Source organism: Ursus arctos, unplaced genomic scaffold (assembly GCF_023065955.2).
Source record: "Ursus arctos isolate Adak ecotype North America unplaced genomic scaffold, UrsArc2.0 scaffold_7, whole genome shotgun sequence".
In the NCBI taxonomy this organism is placed as follows: Eukaryota; Metazoa; Chordata; class Mammalia; order Carnivora; family Ursidae; genus Ursus; species Ursus arctos.
This window is the reverse complement of record NW_026623089.1, coordinates 51,317,539-51,331,400: the sequence shown is the minus strand read 5'-3', so window position 1 is coordinate 51,331,400 and position 13,862 is coordinate 51,317,539. Positions and strand designations below refer to the sequence as shown.

The 13,862-nt window shown below is 39.4% G+C and overlaps 1 protein-coding gene and 1 long non-coding RNA gene across 20 annotated transcripts in view; one reads left to right on the top strand and one right to left on the bottom strand.

Annotated features, from left to right (window-relative positions):
* Window positions 1-13,862, bottom strand: part of USP54 (ubiquitin specific peptidase 54) — a 141,388-nt gene that overhangs the window by 8,120 nt on the left and 119,406 nt on the right. For 11 of the 18 annotated variants that reach the window (XM_044386163.3, XM_057308783.1, XM_048219243.2 and 8 more), the window contains 4 exons: window positions 13,035-13,202; window positions 10,429-10,548; window positions 9,314-9,509; window positions 5,922-7,318 (listed from right to left, as the gene is read on the bottom strand). In XM_044386163.3, the coding sequence (XP_044242098.1) occupies window positions 5,922-7,318; window positions 9,314-9,509; window positions 10,429-10,548; window positions 13,035-13,202 (1,881 nt within the window). Of the gene's footprint in view, window positions 1-5,921; window positions 7,319-9,313; window positions 9,510-9,826; window positions 9,909-10,428; window positions 10,549-13,034; window positions 13,203-13,862 lie in introns of those variants that run through there. The other 7 variants (XM_048219242.2, XM_044386165.3, XM_048219245.2 and 4 more) reach the window with 4 other exon arrangements.
* LOC113259182 (uncharacterized) overlaps window positions 1-13,862 on the top strand; it is a 47,203-nt gene that overhangs the window by 10,298 nt on the left and 23,043 nt on the right. Inside the window, exons 2-4 of one of the 2 annotated variants that reach the window (XR_006410108.3) lie at window positions 10,484-11,546; window positions 11,895-11,998; window positions 13,009-13,390. This is a non-coding gene — a long non-coding RNA (uncharacterized LOC113259182). Of the gene's footprint in view, window positions 1-9,124; window positions 11,547-11,894; window positions 11,999-13,008; window positions 13,391-13,862 lie in introns of both variants that reach the window. The other variant, XR_008958082.1, reaches the window with a different exon arrangement.

Here is a 13,862-nt window from a genome sequence, read left to right as displayed (position 1 = left end):
CAAACTAGATATGTGACTCCCAAGAGGCTCGCCCCAATACAACTAATTAAGCCTTCCATTCGGAAAATGCACATGCCCTTGATCTACATTTAATGTACATGTCTATCACCAATTCATGTCTTGATCTGATATTCTGATCCTAATACATGTATCTGGCTAAAGGAGGATATTCCTGATACCAAGCAAAGATATTATTTTTAGTATTTCCTGGTACAGAGGTTCTAATACCACCTCAGATTCATCTAGGAACTTTAAAAATACAGATTCCTCTCTCTCTCCACAGCCCTGCTGAATCAGAATCTTTGTGGTGAGCCTGGGAATATTTCTTTTTAAAAGGCTTCCCCGAGGGGCACCTGGCTGGCTCAGTCAGTGGAGCATGTGACTGTTGATCTCCGGGTTAAGATTTGGGCGTAGAGATTATTTAAAAATAAAATCTAAAAAATAAATAAAACAAAAGGCTTCCCTGAAAAGTATAGGAGAATATCCCCAAACATTGTTGAAGGAAATTTGAAACGTTATAGTCTTCCTAAAAAAAAAAGCTGTTTAGAAATATCCATTAAAATTGAAAATATGATTTACCCTTTTATCCAACAATTCTACTCCTAGGAATAAGAAGCAAAAATACCAGTTTACTAAGGCTTAGTTGTAGTGGCCAAAAAACTAGAAATAAAGTAATGCCCACCTATAGCAGAATGGCTAAATACACGAAGGTATCTCCAATATCAAATATGCCCAGTCACTCGCTAAAAAGAATGAATTGAGTTAAACTAGATGACTTGGAGGGATTTTCATGAAGGATTGTTAAGTTAAAAGGAAAAAAAAAATCTGTAATACTATCCTGAAGCAAAAAACCCCACTGTATGTGTAGATCTACATAGGATTATATGAACAGAAAAATACAGAAATATGCACATTAGATTATTACCTGAAAGGTGGAGGATAAAAGGTAGGAATTTATGTAAGAGGAGTAGAGATAAACAAGAAAATGTCTACAATAAAAACAACACATGTGCTGTCATCCCATTTATATAAGATTATTTCTCTGTGTTTTTTAAAAAGCCACTCCTTGGGTGACTATGATGGGCAGCCAGATTTAAGAATTACAGCCATATTGGTTAGAATGTGGTGTTCTTCTAATAAAGTCTGATTGCTAGACAAGGAGGTGGCCACTGGAACCTCCTGAAGGGAATAGACTGATTCTTTTAAAGATATTTCACCAGAGGTAAAGCTGGGAACCTTTAAGGAGTACTGTTGAGGAGATATATGGATTTGATAGAAGGTACAGTTAAGATGATGTCTACTCATGTAGACATCAGTACAAGATTCATCAGTAACAAGAAGAAAGACTACCAGACATCATGCACTTCCTGATACAAGAAATACAAAATAGGGGCACCTGGGTGGCTCAGTGGGTTAAATGTCTAACTCTTGATTTCAGCTCAGGTCATGCTCTCAGGGTCCTGAGATCAAGCCCTCATGTCAGGCTCCCTACTCAGCAGGGAGTCTGCTTGAGATTCTGTCCCCCTCTCCCTCTGCTGCTGCCCCCTGTTCATGCACGTATGCACTCTCTCTCTCTAATAAATAAATAAATCTTAAAAAAAAAAAAAGAAAAAGAAATACAAAGTACTACCTCTAAAATAGTCTTATTAAAAACAAAAAAACTGAGGGTTGCCTGGATGGCTCAGTTGCAGGAGCACACAACTCTTGATCTTGGGGTAATGAGTTCAAGCCCCACATTGAGTGTAGAGATTACTTAAATAAATAAAAATTTTTAAAAAATTGAACCTGACTTTAATCAAGCCTCTAGCCCTAACTACCAGATTACAAAAAAACAAAATAAAATAAAACAAACAAACAAAAAAAAACGGTAGAAGAACATGTTTTAAAAAAGAAAAAACTACTAGAATATAATTAGTAAAATCTAGAATGTGGATTTTTCAGATGACCAAATTTTTTCCATAAATAAGTGCTAAGGGGACAAAAAGACAGGAATTTTATAGGCTAAAAAAAGCCTTGAGACAAATCAACAAAATGCAAAGTGTAGATCTTGTTTGACTCCTAATTTGAAATAAACCAACTGTGAAAAGACATTTATGGGACAATTGAAAAAATGTGAATACTGGCTAGTTACTGTATTATATTAAAAATTATCGTTAATTTTCTAGGTATAATAATATTATAGTTTTGCCTTTTAAAAAAAGAATCTTTATTTCTTAGAGATACATTCCAAACTATTTATGGATGAAATAATATAATGTCTGGAATTTGCTTTAAAATAATCCAGTAGAGGGGTACCTGGCTGGCTCAGTAAGTGGAGTGTGCAACTCTTGATCTTGGGGTCATGAGTTTCAGCCCCACACTGGGTGTAGAGATTACTTAAGGAAATAAATAAATAAATAAAATAAAACATTTATAAATAAATAAATACATAAATAAATAGTAAAATAATTCAGTAGGGAGGGGAAAGGGGGGGCTATAGGTAAATCAGAATTGGCCATATGTTGATAACTGGTCAAGATAATCACTGTGGAAGCTAGTGATAAGTACTAGCTTACTGGAGGGCTATTGTAACATTTACTCATCACTCTTAAATATAATTGAAATTTTCTATAACAAAAAGTTATTTTTAAGATGGTATCTGCCTGACTCCAAAATTCTATGAAATTTAGAAATATAGGTCAAGGACAATGTTTATGTAACTTTTTAGAAACCATAATGTCAAAATTAATCTGGTCACAAAACACCATATACTGTACGATTCCATTATATCATATGTCCAAAACAGGCAAATCTATAGACAGGAAATAGATTACAGGTTGCCTGGGGCTGGAGGAGCGAGGGATAGGGGGAAATAGGGAGTGACTACTAATGGGTACTGAGTTTCTTTTTGGGGTGATGAAAACACTTTAAAGATTTTATTTATTTATTTGAGAGAGAGAGAGCCTGTGCGGGGCGGGAGGGAGAGTAGGGAGGGAGAGGGAGAGGGAAAGAGAATCTCAAGCAGACTTCACGCTGAGCACAGAGCACAACATGGGGCTTGATCTCACGACCCTGAGATCATGACCTGAGCCAAAATCAAGAGTTGGACACTTAACCAACTGACACTCCCAAGCACCCCACAGGGTGATTAAAACACTTTAAAACTCACTGTGGTGATGGATGGACAATTCTGTGAATATACTTAAAATTAACACAGAATTATACATATTAAGTAGGTGAATATACTTAAAAAACACAGAATTATACATATTAAGTAGGTGAATTGTATGGTATGTAAATTATTTATTAATAAAGCTTTTTCTTTTTTAAGTAATAAGTCAGAGGAAAACAAATACTACATGACTTCACTTATATGTGGAATCTAAAAAAAGACAAATTCACTGAAACAGAATGGTAGTTGGCAGCAGCTGGAGGGTGGAGGAAATGGGGAGGTGAGGTCAAAGGATATAATCTTCCAGTTATAAGATGAATAAATCCTGGGGATCTAATGTATAGGATTGTGAATGTAGTTAATAATGTTGTATTATTTACCTGAAAGTTGCTAAGACAGTAGATCTTAAAAGTTCTCACAAAAAAACTACAATTTATCCATGGTGATGGTTGTGTTAACTAACCTTACTGTGGTAATTTCACAATATCTACGTGTCAAACCTTAACCTTATACAATGTTATTTGTCAATTATATCAATAAAGCTGGGGGGAGAAAGTACCTTGGTACTTAAAAAATGCTTTACAATAAGATAAAGAGGGACTCCACTAAAGATATATTCTATCATATACATACATATCTAATTGGCATTTCCCTTCATTACCTACTTCCTGATTTATTCCACCTGATCACTTCTTTAGGTCAAAATAAAGGCTAGTTTGGTTTGACAAGGACTTTGAGGACTCATCAGATGGATTTTTTAAAATTAATTTTTGTTCACTATTAAGCAAAAAAATAATGTTTAGTAGGTACTCTTTTCAAATTGTTTTCAGAAGTATAATCTTCCTGAAGGCTAATTTACCAGTACATATCAAGAGACTTTTAGAAGTATACAAACCTTCGGCTAGTTATTATCCTTCTAAAAATTTATTCTGAGAAGCTCATCAGAATTGTGGCCAAACACTTACATATAAAGGTATTCATCATCTATTTATCTAAAAATTGTAAGTATATAAAGTATAGTAAAATAGTTGAATATATTACGGTACATTCATATGCAGCATATTGCCAGTCCTTAAAAGAAAGGGAAAATGCTCATGGCTATAATGTAAAAATATCATGAGAATAAACTACATACATATATTGTAACGATTTGCTTGTAAAATCGAAACAAAATAAATATATAGTATATATGCATAAAAAAACAAAGCCAGAAATAAACTCATGAAATTAGGAATGGGCTTATCAATGATTTTTGTTACTTTATATATTTTCAAAAGTATCTACAATGAGGGGAGCCTGGGTAGTGCAGTTGTTAAGCGTCTGCCTTCGGCTCAGGGCGTGATCCCGGCGTTATGGGATCGAGTCCCACATCAGGCTCCTCCACTGGGAGCCTGCTTCTTCCTCTCCCACTCCCTTGCTGTGTTCCCTCTCTCGCTGGCTGTCTCTCTGTCACATAAATAAATAAAATCTTTAAAAAAAAAAAAAGTATCTACAATGAAAAATTTCCTATTTTGGGTAATGTAAGAGTTTTTATGTTTGTTGCTTTTTGGGGAGGGGTAATATAATGCTTGACATTCAGTTAGTTTAATTTTCATTGCAATATATTCTTTTATATGCATTTATTATTATTCTGAAAATACTTGACATTTGCATATTCTTTCTCCCTCACACAGGAAGCTAATTGAGGTAGATGCGAGCCTTTCCTCATTCTTTAGAATCTTCCCATACTGCCCCATCCCATGTAAAAAACATACCTTAATATCAAATCTTATATTTATGTGATCTCCCCCCACCAACAGCTTCTAGGAACAGCTTCTAGGTACTCAATAAATACTTGTATGGCAGTATTTAAACATCAGTTGGCAGCATGCAAGGAACCTGTACTGTTATGGAAACTGTCATACCGAACTAAAGATAAAATTCTCTGAGTTCAATTTTACAGAATCATATATATCATTTTAAGAGTTTGAAGGCATCTTTAAAAAAAAATCATTGAACCCACTCTCTAATTTTACATGTAAAAACTTAGCCATGGGATATTAAGTGACTTGTCCAGATTTATGCTGACAGTTAATGATGTAACCAGGACAATAGTTAGGTTTGGAGTTCTCAAGTACATCAATCTAAGTTATAAATATTCTTTATGTTTTCAGTTTCCAGAACTAAGTCTGTGAAGTACGTTTAAGGCATAGACATCATTCTTCACACAATATAATCTAAGGGGTAGTCAGTGAACAGGAATCCTACGGGCATACAATCTTGAAAATTCTACACCTGGTACTTCCTGAGGGGTCAAGGAAGCTCGTGATATTTCTGGTTCAGTATGATCTGGAAATGCCACATTGGGAGATATGGCTCCATGTGGACACTCTTGTTGCAAGTTGGATCTGGAAGCTGGATCTTGGATTAGTTCAGCTCCTAAACCATAGAAGGATGACTTTTCTTCTCAGCCTCCCCTACTTCATGCTAAGTCCCTCTCAAAAACCTATGAACTACTCCTTAGCACTGCATACTGCAGAAGCCCTGGGCATATACTCATTGATCTCTTCCTTTAGAAGGAGGAAACTAGACCCTGCTGATTCTACTCTAGCCAGAAAAAGGTCTAGCTCTTGTGTCCTAAAGTCTTTATGAATAAAGTCAGAAGATCTGCTACCACCTCCTAAGCTGGGGATGTTATCTGGACAGAGTACAAACCCTCTTCTAATCTTGTCCTCTCACTTTCAGCTTTTATATGTCCCCCTACTCCCCCTGCCCATGGTTGCATTCTTACCTGTTTGGTTAAATGAGTGCCAGGCCACATTTTGCTGCCCCCATCCAGAACAGCCAGCTTGAGAAGCCTGAAGACTGGCTTGGTAGAGAGACTCCAATTCTGAGGTCTCCTGCTCTGTGTCTTGGTTCCAATGTGGATGCAAAAGGATGTGGTTTTTTTCTGGATAGGCTACACAGGTATGGGAATCATGGGGGGAGGACTTCATTCCTGGCCCAGGGACCCCATGTTTAAGTTGAGAATCACAGAGCCTTGTGACATTCACCCAGGAGTCCAAAGGCAAGGAAGTCCCCAAGTCGACACTGCTGCCTAGTTCCTTAGGCCTAGCATCTCTCACTTGAGATGGCTTTCCTTGGTTCATGCTTGGTTCTGCCAACCTGGGCTGTCTTCCCCTAGAAGTTTCACTATTAGGCAGCCCAGAGTTCAAGGCAAGAGAAGGATAATCAGCAGGTTCTTCCCAGGAAGGTAGTCTGTCCCTACCATCCAAGGAGGATTGTTGTTTTGCCCAAGGCCAGTGGCCTTTCACTTGACCCTGTAGGAAGGGAGGCTTAGAGTCAGAAGGGGAAGAGTTCTTCCTTAGACTATTTGTCAAACTTCTATCCTGGGAACCTGTGCCATCCCTTGTGGAGGCACCTTGCATCCTCTGGAACTGCTCTGCTAGTGAGCGGACAAGCCCCTTTGTGCTGGGAAACTCTGGCCTATAGGGATCCTCACTGCCTGCATCCACTTTTGAAGTCAACAAAGTTTTGAGGCTTTTGGCTTGGAGGCATTGGTTAGTTTTCTGCACAGTATCAGGAGAGTGAAGCATAGGTGAGGAAGCAGCAGGCATTACGGGGTGGCAGGCCCTGTACAGGGGAAGGCTGGGCTGAACTGATGAACTTGAAGGACCACAGCCAAGGCTGTGTACATCTCCTCTCTCAGAAGTATCTGTTCCAGTTGAGTGTGACCAAGGCATCACCTGGGATGAGACAGCAGGATCCCTCTTTTCTTGGAATCGCTGTTCTTGATCAATGCCTCTTCCTTCTTGTGCGGGGAACCTGGTACAGCTGCTGTTGTCACCCCTGTAGCCTTGCAGCTTACCCTCTGGTACATCCAATGGTTCCCAACCATAATGAGCATTCTTCTCAGTCCTCCCTGGGGTTTTAGGTAAGGCCTGCCTGTGGAGTGCAGAGGGGTCAATGCTGTCCTCCTCAACTGAAGTCAGAAGGTTTGAGGCAGACCTACTAGGGGAATTGTGCTGTGGGGCAGACAGGGCAGATGACTCTGGGAATAGTGATAAGTGTGACTCATGGCAGGAAGCAGGTGAGTGGATGAAAGAACTGGCCCCAAACTCTGTATTCGTGCAGGGCTCCAGTTGAGCCTCCTGGCTTAACAATACTTGGAGCGGGATAGGCTGTTCACTGAAATAAATGGAGAGAGCCAGTCATAAGCTGCCTTAAATGACAAAATCACTTACAAAAAGACCTGTTCATTTGGTTCCCATTTCTAGCAATCCACAAAGGGAATGGTAAAAATAAACAGAAAGACAAGCACAAGTAGAGTCGACAGTTCAGAGGTTCACAAGAGAAGGCAGGCACATGGTCAGCTCACACCCAAGCAATAGGTAATATTAATCCTCTTTATCCAATGCCCTCACCAAAGCTGCACACAGTAATATTAAGTGAAGTCCTTGTCAATATTCTTCACTGCCTCTGAAGTCCCATTCCAATCATATTCTTCTAGCAAATTAAAAAACAAAAATTGCTAATCCCACATGCAGATGACATGGAAGGTGAGCAAAGCCTAGAAATCACTCATACCTGGGGGTCCTGAGAGGCAGACCAGCCAAAAGAACCAAAAGGCACATTTACAGAGTATAGGATAATTTGGGTTCATGGGATTACACAGAATTCAACCACTTCAAGTGTGTTTTCATAATCTGGATTTGGTTGTATTATTCACGGAGATATTTTCTCAAAGTAATGCACTATGACTCTCTTGAGATTTGGGAGTAAGACTAGAAATTAACTGCATTTACTAGGTTTCTTACTAATTGTTTTGTATTTCTGACCTAAAAAACTCAGTGTTAGAAGCACTTAAACAAAAGCCTCAATTACATACATCAAGTGGTGTAAGTTTTCTACAAAGAGTTTAGCTGCCTAAATTGCTTATATTCAAAACATATCTCTCATCAGATTCTCAGATCAGCATTCAACTACTAGAGTATACTGTAGGAGAAAAGAAGAAAAAGGAAGATCCCAGCTATTAGCATTAAATTTGAATGATAATATTCTATCATCTTTCGTGGGGATAGCCACCCAGTCACACTTACGACATTATGGAGAATATATCATTATACTTATGGAGAAGACCTAATGGAATGAAACAGACCTGGATTTGAAGTCCACGCCTCTACTACTTACTAGCTGAGCAATCTTGGGTATCTTATGTATTTTATACCCCTGAGCTTGAGTTTCCTCATTTATAAAATATCACTAAGTAACAGTCCCTATCTCCTAAGGTTACCGTGAGAAAGTGTTTAGCTTAGCGCCTGTACAATAAATGGGGGTGCCTGGGTGGCTCAGTCGGTTGAGCGTCCGACTCTTGGTTTCAGCTTGGGTCACAATCTTGGGGTCATGGGATCAAGCCCTGCATTGGGCTCTGCATTCAGTGTGGAGTGTCCTTGAGATTCTCTCTTTCCCTCTCCCTCTGCCCTCCCTCGCTCTCACTTGCTCTCTCTCTAAAAATAAATAAGTAAAATCTTTTTTTTTTAATGTTCAATAAACTTTAGCTATTTTATAATATTTATATTCTGAGAACTACTCAGGCTTATTAAATGGCCAAAATGAATTTTAACTTAAATCTATGTATTTTAAATAGAACCAAATTCAAGAGCTAAAGTGTGAAAACTACATCAGTGGCCCCAGGGACTTTTTTCCTATTGCTGCCCATAGCAAAGCAAAACAAAGGGAATCTTTGTGTCTCCTCTCTATGGTTCAATCAGAGCAAAGACGGCTTTCTCTGCTTCCACCAGAGACAGGAAGCACTGAAATCCCCAAAACAAACCATATGGTTCTATTGCAATAGAGCTCAGATTGCCATGTCTGAGAACACAATATGTACAAATTTAATAATCATGTTATTACACAAGTCCAGGGACAAATTCACCCACAGGAAATATGGACAAATGGTCTATTTATTATGCCATACTTTCTGTATCTTTCTAGGAACTATTAAGAAAAGGACCAGCAGTGGGATGAGCTTTCCGCCTTATGTCTGACCCGAGAAGAAAATCTTTCCAGAGGACTCTTCTCTGTCCTCTGTAGTCACCAAGACAAGGAGAACTCTGACTATGGAGCACCCATGGTCACTTCCTCCCCTAGTGTCCATAAACTACAGTGGATCCCAGGCACTACCTTGTTGGCTGAGGGAGGGCCGCCCCCTGTGAGGGGAAGCAGGCTGAGGGCTGCGACGGCGGCGGCGATGATTGCTGCTGCTGCATGCGTTCCTGCAGGCTCCGTGCTTTTCGAATACTGATTTGCAACTTCTTATCGACTAGGGCTCTGCTGTGAGTGCTAGAGCTGGCACCATGCAGGGCAAGTCTTAGTTTAGCTAAAATGCAAAAGAAAATATAGCAGAAACAGAACACAAAATACAAACAAAAATAAAAATAAAATTGAACCAAAAATGAGCAAAGATATGCAGTAAAACTCAAAATATGCAGCAGGAATGCAAGGCGTGGACCATGCACATACTGTCCAGGGTACAGAGCTGGCTCTGGCTCTAAGGAACATTCATGGAAGCCATGGAGGCCAAACAGGTTAATTCGAATTTAAAAAAACAAACAAAAAGCTAAAACTAAAATGAGTCAGGAAGAGAAACTGGTGCTTCCGTCTTAGAGACTGCCACTCTCGTCCTTTGCAACTGACCTGTCCGACTCTGGTCTCCACATTTTGCTCCCAACTTCCCCTTCCCGACAGCCAACAGCAGAAATAAGATCCAAATCTGCATCTGTCTTTACAGAACACAGCTTCTTGTGGGTCACATTTAAGAACCAGATACAAATTCTAAGCTTTAGTCCTTCACTGTAACTTTATGGTGCAGCATACCAGGAAAGCAGGAGAGAAACGAATCAAATATGCGGTGCAAAGTCACAGGCCTGGGAAGTCGAAGTCAATATACTCATTTCTTCTTGCCATAAGCTCCACCTAGCTAGTCAGTTTCTAGAGAAAGAGCAGACTAACCTCAAATCTGAGGTCTGACTTCATCTTGGGATGAAGGTAGGCATGGCTGGATAGTTCATCTGTGGACTCCGGCTGAGGTTATTCCAGTAAATATCCATAGGCCACAGCAATAGTACGTGGCACCCTTAGAAATCTGAAGGGCAAAGATAGCCTAAAGGACCTCAGTTTGGGAGAGTGACAGTGAGGAGACTTAAAGGTGTTTTCATCCCATCTGAGTGATGACTCTAACGATACCTATCACGAAGTTAGTTAAAATTGCCATAGCTGTAGCAGTGAGAGTTACTTACAGATAGCTTCGTTACAGAAAGCCAAAGCTGTAGCACAGTCTCCCTTCTGTTCCAGATGCAGCGACTCTTCAAACACTGAATCTGCCTCTTGCAAGGACCTCTCAAAGCCGTCACTCCTCCCTGAAAGGGCCAGCACTTTTCATTTTCATTACAGTTCGTTCCAACTTTTTCTATGTAGTGATGTTTCCCCTCAGTGCACATAGCTCCTTGCTGCTGAGCCTTTGATCTACCCTTATTCTAACTCTCCACGGCTATGAAGAATTCTCTGAAACAAGTAGGACATCCGTTTTTGCCTTAGCCAAGACATTGCCAAGGCCATGAAAGAGGAGTATGTCATTATCCACCACATATTCCAATTCCAAGAGCTCTTAAGGGGACTCTCAAGAAAAGAATAAAGTATTCTCTACAGCAGAAGGGTGGATTCTTATGCCTGAAACTGATCTGTTTTTCCACAATGCAACAAGATACATCTTGCCAACGAGTGTCAAAATGTCCCAGACCTCCATGGAGACCTCTACTGCTGTGTTAAGGCAAAAGTGGCTTCACAACTCTGTGGAAAGTCATCTGTAAAACTTCTTTCCTACATCAATTCACAGTCCTCTCTGTGCCACCCTCAACTGGAAAATTAGTACACCTCTTGGGTACAGTTGCTCTACAGTTCCTAACCTCAATATATCTACCAGGGCAGTTGAAATGCCCTTGTTGCTTATTTGCAAGGACACACTTTTCATCAGCAGTGCTAGGTATTTTCTTTCATCATATCCTTGCTCGCCAAACCGACTGCAACAGTCACTTTCCCATACTGTGAGCATGAAATATTCCTTCCTCCTCTGAAAGCAAATGTGTACCAAAGCAGGCGCAGAAGAGTTCAAATACAGTGCCAGATGAAAAAGCAAGAAAGTACTGTAAGGGCAACTTTTGTAAAAGAACACTCAAGTTTATGTACCCCTTGGCTTTTACTCACTCATAACCATAAATTGGTAATAAGCCGTATTGTAAATTCACCCACGATTGGGATTAATGATGAGTTTCCACAAGCTCACAAGGAAAAATATCGAAATGTCAGAGTCATTTCTCTCATAATGGCCCCATCCTCCACTTACCTCCAGCTGGACATGGTAAGAAAGGCTCTTCCAAACCCCTAACATTCACTCCTTAATTCACCGTGGCTTTTAGAGAGCAATGGGTAGGCAGTGGAAGTAGTTAAGTTGGTACTGAAAAACCTGGCATTCAGGCCCACCAAGAGATATGGGTACCCCACCCTCCAGGCCTAAAGTTTTCTCATAATATTTGACATCAACTAAATCTATACAATCTTTACCATCAGAGATAGTAGTGAGAGCCATTTAAAAAAAGTTCTCTACAGATGTATAGGCAGACTATAGTTGATCATCACTATACAAGATTTTTTTTTTTTTTAATTCTAATCTTCTAGAATCTTAGTATTCCATTCCTTGCTCTTCCAGGAGATTGCGAATCAAAGTGTATGGAGAATTCACAATGAAATGTGGCCAGAAGGATTCTCTCTCAACTTTCATGTATTACCCAATTAATAGAGGAAGGAAAAAAGGTAAGGAAAGGAGATGACAAGACTCCTCCTTCAGAAACAATATAAACCTGAGACCCAAATGTGACATAGCTTGAGGATGAAAAGGAAAAGAAGACTATCCAAATGTAGGGACAACTAAGGAACTAGGAAATTAAAACTAATTTGGAAACAGATACAGTGCCTTGGGAAATATAAAGAAACAATTGCCTCAAATCAAAAGATAGTAAAATTTGAGGAGAAAAATGGTCCCAAAATAGGCCCCAAATTAGCCCACTAAGCTTCTCTAAGTGTTGACAAAAAGTGGGAAGTGGTCAGCAAGAAAGCAACCACCCAAAACAGCACTGACTCCTATTCTTTGCACTTCTGTAGCATAATTTGTTACATCTGGGGATTCTGAATAATAAGAACAATAAATTCATTTCATAGAAAGAAAAACAGAGATATAAGTTTCAGGAGTCTATTTACAGTATATACCTCAGTCTTTTTAAACTCCTATTTTGAAGACTAGTCTCTCCTGGTACAAAATGACATCGTAAAGCAGCTGAAGGAAAAAAGTAACTAGTTTGGGGCAGTTGGGGAAGCCTTGTAAAGTCCATGAAAATTGTATCAGATTGGGAAATGAATCATCAGAGGATCAAAGGCAATCAAGCTTTGTGTTCTTAGAACCTGTTTGATAGACCTACTTCCTTGAAGCTCTAGGTGGGCAATTTCAAGGGTATATTTCTGCCCAGCAAGTAGAATTTCCCTCATCAGTGTGGCTCATTCACTGCCCTGTTCCGCTGTTTCTGAATTGTGACTAGTTTTATTTACACCTTCTACAGATGTTCATGGGAAATATTTTTCATGAACAATATCCTGTCTCTAAACTATAGACTTTCAATAGATGAGCCCAAAATCAGTGCCTGTCACCTCCTGCTTTCACTAGTTCTCACTAAAATGTGTGAATTATGATGAAATACAACTTAGCTAAACAGAAGACAGGAATTTACAAGCCTGAATATTTGTTTTCTCTCTCTCTCTGTCCCCATCAGCTACAACCTATGCTCACAACAATTACCCTGATTCTGCAGTTCATCCAAGTCCATGAAGCGGCTGGGATGAGGATTAAATCCTTTAGCTGCCTCTAATTCCTTCTCCCGTTTCCTTCGAAGTTCCTGTTCCTGGGCCCTCCTGGCCACTTCCTCCTGCAGTTCATCCAGTTCGCTTTTGGAAGATATCTCCCCACCTGAAAACAAGCAAGGGAGAAGAGAAATTGTCACATTACCATAACTAAGACTAGGCACCTGCTGTATTTATGGCCACTGCACTGCCTTTCCTTTGGAACTCTTGATTCAATTTGGAGTTCATGTTTTGGACAGTGCTTTCCACATCAGATTCACGGTGAAATCTGGGCTATGAATCATAATGATGATGGTAAACTATTTATTGAGCAGCTTTATTACAACAATAACAATGTGAAAACTAACATTTGTTGAGCATTTACTATGTGATGGGCACAGTTTTAAGCACTTTTATTTCATTTAATTCTTTTTATTTCATTTAATTCTCATGCAACCTATGAAGTAGATACTATTATTACCCACATTTTAGGAATGAAGAAACAGAGATACAAAGAGAATAAATAAATAACTTGCCTAAGGTGACAAAGATGGTAAATGGTAGAGCTGAACTGAAGTCAAACAGGTTAAATTCAAAATCCATGCTCTTAACCATTAGACAGCATTCTCAGCTATGTGTTGCCACTAACTCATTGGGAATCTTCAAGCAAGTCAATTTCTCAGCCTTAACTTCCAACATCTCTTTAAAGAGTTTGTAAAATACCCAGTAAAAAAAGTTTGTAGGGGCGCCTGGGTGGTTCAGTTAAGCGTTGGACTCTTGGTTTCAG